This window comes from Mus caroli, unplaced genomic scaffold (assembly GCF_978045245.1).
Source record: "Mus caroli unplaced genomic scaffold, Mus_caroli_1 scaffold_16, whole genome shotgun sequence".
Taxonomy (NCBI): Eukaryota; Metazoa; Chordata; class Mammalia; order Rodentia; family Muridae; genus Mus; species Mus caroli.
Genome location: NW_028227271.1, coordinates 28,567,457 through 28,574,913, shown reverse-complemented (window position 1 = coordinate 28,574,913; position 7,457 = coordinate 28,567,457). Strand labels below are relative to the sequence as shown.

The following is a 7,457-nucleotide window of genomic DNA, read 5'->3' as shown; positions in this document are numbered from 1 at the left end:
ACTGGAAAGAGAGGCCCATTGGACTTGCAAACTTTATATGCCCCAATATAGGGGAATGCCAGGGCCAAAAGAATGGGAATGGGTGGGTAGGGAAGTGGGGGGCGCTATGGGGGACTTTTGGGATAGCATTGGAAATGTAATTGAGGAAAATATGTAATAAATAATATTAAAAATTTAAAAAAAAAAAAAAAGAATGAGCAGACAGGCTTGGAAAGAGAAGTGTCCCTTTGTCCCACTAGGGGGATTGTCGTCAAGGGGACAGTCTGGAAAGAGAGACCTTGGTTGAGTCATGGATTGAACTGAGTTGCAGCTCCAGATTAAGGCAGCATTTTCTGAGGTAAAATGGATCTAGGTAAGGTCTGTAAGGCCTGCAAAGGTGGGGGGTCCCAAAGTCGAGGACACACAAGTTGTCCTGATATCTCCAGAGGAGAAACTAACACACCAACACCATACCTCTTGTTCTCTCTCTCTCTCTCTCTCTCTCTCTCTCTCACACACACACACACACACACACACACACACATAAACACACACCCTTCGCTGTTCCTTCATCTGGAAACCTTTGGGGAGGGACTGCAGACTCCAGCCAGTGCTCCACCTCCTCCTCCAGGCACCACGGTCCGGGTGCACTGGGCTGTGGCAGGGCAAGGTACCAGGCTGTGCAGGATCCAGGCAGGACTAATGCTCCGAAGAGACACGACCAGGCTTCTCCTGGTCCTCTGGGCATCGCTGGTGTCTGGGGAGTTTGCCCGAGACATGATACTCAACAGGTTAGGAGGTAAGGACTAGGCAGAAATTGAAGGGGATGAAGCAGGGGTAGTGTGGGGGCTCTGTCCTGTTTTGCCCACCCACCTCTGTGTGTTCTTTTTCATAGTCCAAAATCTGAGCTGCTTCCAGTGTTTCTCAGTTCCCTCGGCCAACATGTGTCATCCTGCAGATTGCCTGCCAAAGGATAAACTCTGTGTGAGCAGAGAGACTGAACTTTACAGCGATGTGATAGGTGAGTCTGTACTCTTGCCTGGATGTCTCCAGAACCACTGACAAGGCTGGGTCCTGGTTCCACACCCACAGGCCCAACAAGTCCTCTAGGTGATGGACAGTGCGGAAAAGTGTGGTCAGACCTCTGACCTCTCCTTTCTCTCTCCCAATTGCCATATCTGTTCCTACGTCACTGCTTCTACAGCTCTCCCCAGGACAAAAGCTTTGATGTGACATTGAATTCCTAAGTGAGCCAGTCAGTCAGGGATGTTTTTTACAAGGCCACACATTCATGTGGGCATGATATGAAGTTGCTGAGGTAGTGGGACCTTAGTTAAGATCAGGCTTAGAATAATGGGGGAAAAAGCCAGTATTACTTGTCCCATCTCCACAGAAAGGAGAAAATAGGAAAATGTCCAGACCTGTTGTGAGCACACCCATGGTGGCAGTAGTTGCTTGGGCCTGGCTCTAGTTGCCTGGGACGCTGCAGACACCTCAGAGTTGCCTCCTTGCTGAGTTAAACGTCCTGAGCCTTGTTACAGATTAATTCTTAAACTTTAGGCATCTACTGTGTCCTCAATCCTATTCCTGAGATTAATGCCTTGCAGGTCTAGGACAAGCCCCAGAAGGAGTGGTTCAGTGTGAGCTTCACGAATGGGGACCTGATAGACTGTCCTTTGCAGTAGTACCCACAGCACTGAGTCCTGCCTCTGACTGCCTCTTACTGAAGTGTTTCCTCCTGTGTAGTTATGGCAGGTTGAAGCCACCGTTTCCCAAGTGGAATTTTCCCAAAGAGAGTAGTAGGTTTCCCAGGGTGAGGCCCCTAGGATCTCTTTTTCTTTTCACAGTAAAGGGAATTGTGGAAGTTGAAGATTTGGAAGCTAAGGGACGTTGTGCAACTTTTCTCTTAAGTTTTCTTTCAGCCTTTAGCCTTTGTGCCTCACTCCTCATCTTTTTTGTTCAGTTTATCTTAAACTGGAAGGTAACAACTGGTAGCTACATGCAGGGAGTGGGTTCTAAGGACTCCCTTGGTTAAGTGTTCTGGGAAGATTTGATGCACTCATAAGCAGAAGACCACTCTGTGAAAATCCAATGCACTCATCAGGGGAGGATTTTTCTGGGCTGAACAGAGACCACAGGTTCTGTTACAACATCTTTAGCAAGCCTATGTTCTCTGCCACCAAGCATCATACTTTTTGGAAACCAGGCCTCGTCTACTTTTGCCCTTGACCATCCTAGGTCAGCTGTGTCTGCTGCAGCTCTTTGCCATATCCCAGGTTGGTGGTGACTCTGAGTAGCAGAGCTCCTGACCCTCTGTGATGACTGCCTCTGAAAGGACTGCAGAAGGTAGCCCAGCAGGGCCAGATCCAGCCATGCATATTGGATGCTTGCCCCCACTTTACCCGTCTAGCCACAAGGTTCTAGGACCACATGTGGTCTCTTCTCTTTTGCAGATATACAAAGATTATATCGGGTCACCAAGTACTGTGACACCACTTGTCCCAACATCAGAGCTTTCAGTGATGGGAGAATGATCACGAAAAGTGTGAGATGCTGTTCATGGAATCGCTGCAACAGAGCACCTGAGAGTTGGGAGGGGTTCTGGTCCTTACCAGTGAAGCTCCTGCTGCCAATGGGTCTCTTTTGCACCCTGTTGTGAGGACTATTGTCCTGTGATACCCTGCCCCAAAATACACATCATTCTAGCACCTCCTGTCTTCCACCTCAAATCCCACCTTCATCCATTCCAGGACTTGCAAGGCAAGGCTCTATCCCTAGCGTAAAAGGGAGGACACCATACCCTTTCCTTAGGACTTAGCAGTCTGTTCCTCCCTGACATCCTGGCCCAGGAAGTAGGAATAAAACCCTGCTACTCCTCATGGAGACAGACAGGGAGTATTTCCAATGCAGACCACAGGCTTCTTCAAAAAAAAACCCCTTGACCCTTGGCACAATGTCACACACAGTGAGTGGCACGTGGACCTGATGAAGCCAGAGGTGCAGCCACACTCTGATAATGCTCCACTTGTGTCCCCTGTTCATGCACTTGAATTGGGCATCTCACTCAGAGACAGTAAACTCTTGCTTACCCACAGCCTGGCTCCTGCTCCATCATAGGCCCTCTGTCCCAGAGACTCATCCCTCTTCCATCTTTCAGTACAGCCTTAAATGACTAGAGCAGCCAAGATCTGCATGGAACCACCCAGTCAAGAGACAGACTGTTATATTCAATATAGAGCTGTCCCTGAAGCCTGAGGTTCAGCATAGGGTGAGCATGCAATCCAAACTCAGATCTGGAGCTCTAAGAGGTCTCACTGGCCACTGTATGAGGAAGGGGAGGGGACAGAGTCTGGAGTGCCACAAGGACAGGAGAGAATGTCAAGGGGGTGTAAAATCACAAATGGTTGAAGCTTCACTGCAGTAAGTGAGGCCTGGTGGACATGACTGGTTACCTGGCCTTGGGAGAGTCCCTGGGTAAGGGCAAAGGGAAGGAGCACATATAGGGTTGAGGAGACTGATTGCCAATTTTAGGCTATCCAGGCTGAGTAGGCTCTACTGGGCATAAAGGAGCTGTCCAAGACAACAAGGATGTTGCTGGAAGTCCCTTGGTATGGGACAATGTACTTCTGTAGCCTTGCTGTGACCACATGACTTGACAGCATCAACTTACAGAAGATGTATTTGGTTCAAGATTTCAGCCTGTCATGCTGGGGAAGGCCCAGTGTAGCCAACTCATTGCAGTTGGAGTGTATAGAGACACTGCTGATGTCAGGGTGGACTACAAAGCTCTGAGGAGAGCTTGGACCAGGGTTCAGGAGGCACCTTCAAGCCCCATCCCAAACTTCCTGAAAGTTCCAGAGTCTCCAAAAATATTCCCATCAATTGGCGAATAAGGTTTAAAATCTGACCGCAGAAGGGATATTTCTGATTCAGTCCCTAAAACAAGTGAACCTAGGGGTGAGGTATCCCATTCCCAGATCCTTACATATCTCCACTCTAGTCCATACATCCCTGCCTGCCTCCCTGACCCTGCTCTCCAGGATCCTGCACCACAGTCTCAGCTGAGGTGGCTGTGTCGGGGTGCATTACAGCCTCCACACTTCATTCTGCAGTCTCTTCCTAACCAGTGATTGACATGACCCATAGCCTGTCAGTGGTCTGGCATTTTGGTTCCCAGGGTGCCAGATTAAACAAGACCCTCTCTGCAGTTATGGGTTTCACACTGTTTTAGCCCCACTCACTCCCTACACTGGCGAAATAGTAGTCCCATATGCAACGATTAGTGACCTAGTATGGACAGTTAGGGCTCTGGGAGTCTCTGGTTAAAAGATCTGGGATATCCTCCTTGGATTATGTTAAGGAAGCAGGTACTAAGAAGACCATCTTGTCATGGTTCCATGGACTGGGTGGATCCTTGTAGCTAAAACCTCCAGGAAAAGATTACATGTAAGAGCCACCCAGGTCCTGTGCTGGTGAGGCAGGTATTTGAGATGGACAAGGCCTTTCTCAGCCCAGATCTGCTTGACCCGGATACTAAAGTGCCAGGCAATCAACAATCATCAAAAGTAAATTAGAGACAGATACTTTGAAGTTCTCTGTTTCACCTCAATGATGATTAAGAATATGGACACATGAGTGGCTGAATAGAGAGGAGATAGGGAAAACAATGTGAGGATCCCTGTGTGGGGACTTTTTAAAAATAAGAGTTATAGCTAGAACTAAGCAAAGATTAGGGTAATTTTCTTGAGATGAATTAATCCTCCAGATACTGCATTGGCCAAGCTCCGCCAGGAGATAATCACACACTTCTTGCCCAACTGGGAATAATCACATGGTAAACCCTCCTCCTGTCCATCTCTACCTTACTTCCTTAGGTCCTCACTTTGACTCTTACTGACCACATTCATCATGGCAGGCACTGCCAGTCACAGAATTTGCAAGTAGTGCTGGTCAACCACTTTGGCGTTTGTTTGCTGGTCACTAAGTTATTCTCTATTTGTTTTCGTGTTTACATGATCAGATTGTAATTTTACTGTAGGCCTTTCACCTTCACTACATATAGACAGCTTACTGCTTTATCACTAGGTGTGTTGGCCCTTAATCAAGCTCATCTACCCAGTCTCTGTATTAGTAACTCTATACCCTTTGGAGTTGAGGTCTAAGTTCCTTTTCTGGACAGAGTAAGCAGCTACTTGGTGATAATAAAACTGGATCGGTGGTCATGTGCCACATGTTATACATGAGGTTAAACTAAACGTCAAACAACCAGGGCCATCCAAATGGGCAAGGAAGCCATATGCAAAGCTTCTGATAGCCTGTGTGTGGCACAGAGCCATCAAGAGTTTAACACAAAACTCAGACTCCAGCCTTTAATCCCAGCCACTCAGGAGGTAGAGGCAGGAGAATCCTCATTCATCTAGGCAGCAGTGGCCACTACTAAACCAAACAGCAAAAGCCTAAGCTCTGAAGGAAGGGAGCTCACACCTCCAAGTGGTGAAGACCACCCATGCAGGCTACACACAACTCTAGGCTGCCTTTCCTCTTCAGTTTTCCTGTGGACCTGATGTGACTGCTTCAAAAGTGGGAATTTTCCTTATATGGTATCTACAACAGGAGGTTTCCAGCCAAAAGGAGAGATTTTAGATAACATCAAAATGCATGAAGCAGTCAAGGGATGGATCTTTGGGAAGCAATCCCATCACCAGGCTTGAGGCTAGCAGTGGGTCCAAGCATTACCAAGGCACAGAAAATTGAGTTGCTCAGTGCCATCATCCATAGCAGGTGGAGCAGTACCTGTGACAAAGACCCCAGGAGCTGCTGAAGCAAAGGCACTGGACTGCCTGTTCCATCAGAGTCATAGAGGGTTCAGCTTCACAGCACCAAAATCACTCTTTAGACTAAAGATAGTGGAAACCTCAGCAGCAAGGACAAGGGTGCTCAATAGATGCTGAGGTGGCTTGAGTGAGAGACATCCCCACAGGATCCGGTATTGCACACTTGGTTCCAGGTTGGCAGAGATGTTTGTGATGGAACATTGAGGCAGTGCAACCTTGCTGGAGGAAGGATGTCCCTGGGGGGGGGGGAGGGGTGGTAGGCTTTCAGAGTTCATGGTCTTGTCCCACCTCCAAATATCCACTCCACCCTCCCTCTCCTCCTCCCCACTCTCTGCATTGTGAATATGAGACTGCTCAGCTTCTGACTCCAGCTACCTGCTGCGATGCCTCTCCTTCCATTCTAGACTCTCCCTCTGAAATTGTAAGCCCAAATAAAGTCTTTTTTTCTGTAGGTTGCTTTTTCTCAGGATGTTTTATCACAGAAAAAAAAAAAAAACGTAAGGGATAACAGATTGCAGTGTTGAGATAACATGGGAGATGAGATACTGAGACAACATAGCATCGTGTGTGTTTGTGTGTGTGTGTGTATGTATATGTGAAATGTGTATATATATACATATATATATGAATGCCACATATATACAGTATGTATACACACATAAATACACATATGTATTCTCACACACACACACACACACACACACACACGGCAAGCACTTTAGTTGTGAAAAAGAAAGCTTAAAAATCAGCTAAGGGTTTTAGGACGTCAAAGAATGGCTGCAAGTAAGCAAACCGTATGAAGCACCACTGCCATAGTAAAGAAAAAGAAGGAGGAGCCCAACATTGGTTCTGGGATGTCAGCTCACTTGAGCACAGACAAAGGAAACAGGGAAGACATGAGCAGGGTAGCACCAGAGATCATGACATGTGTGTAGCAGGTATCCTGGAGGCAGTTGAGAAGTAACACTGCAGTAGAAAGAAACATTTGAAGAAATGACAGATGGGGGTGGGGATGGAGTGGGGTTGGGTATAGCTCAATAGTGCAGTGGCTCTCCAAGCCTGTGAGACTCTGAGGAGGATTCCCGAACCTAGGAAGAAAGACAGGCAGAAAATAAGGACATTTTTCTTATCTCAGAAAAAGACATAAAGTAAACACCAGAGTGTTCCAGAATCAGTGAGCCCTTGACAGGTTAAATCTACATGTGTTAAAGAAACACTTATATGATGTAACACATATCATAATCACAAGCTACAGGTTTTAATGGAGAGAAGAGAAGGTATGCAGTGGGGGAAGGCCATGGCCATGTCAGCCCTGGAGCTATGGTGGGAGTCTGGGGTGGCATTCAGAGGGCAGACCCAGAGATGAGACCTAGAATTCCTAAAGGGTGGAGATCATCACAAAAGTCAACTACAAGGTCCTGCTCTGAATTTAAGATGCTGAGGCTGGACATGCTAGTGAGATGGAACCTAGAGGAGGTGTGGGGAGCAGGAGTCAGAGAATGGGGAGGAGCCAAGCATGGTTAAACATGCTTGTATAATTATGTGAAATGTCAGTGTTTGTAAAATGAAAAAAGTTCAGAATAATTACACTTCTCTTGTTTTATTTTTTTTAATACTTTTGTTTCATTTTTAGAGTCAGAGTCT

The 7,457-nt window shown here is 47.0% G+C and overlaps 1 protein-coding gene across 1 annotated transcript; it reads left to right on the top strand.

Moving 5' to 3' along the window:
• The first annotated feature begins 342 nt into the window (after positions 1-342).
• LOC147000751 (lymphocyte antigen 6L-like) lies at positions 343-2,638 on the top strand. The gene is made up of 4 exons (XM_085831541.1): positions 343-352; positions 611-778; positions 875-1,000; positions 2,433-2,638. The coding sequence occupies exons 1-4, from the start codon at positions 343-345 to the stop codon at positions 2,636-2,638; spliced, it is 510 nt and encodes a 169-aa protein (XP_085687667.1).
• The last annotated feature ends 4,819 nt before the right edge of the window (positions 2,639-7,457 follow it).

Bases quoted from the DNA above. Each gene is read 5' to 3' on its own strand.
- LOC147000751 (XM_085831541.1), top strand. The intron at 779-874 runs GTAAGGACTAGG...TCTTTTTCATAG, and splicing joins GATACTCAACAGGTTAGGAG to TCCAAAATCTGAGCTGCTTC. The intron at 1,001-2,432 runs GTGAGTCTGTAC...TCTCTTTTGCAG, and splicing joins ACTTTACAGCGATGTGATAG to ATATACAAAGATTATATCGG.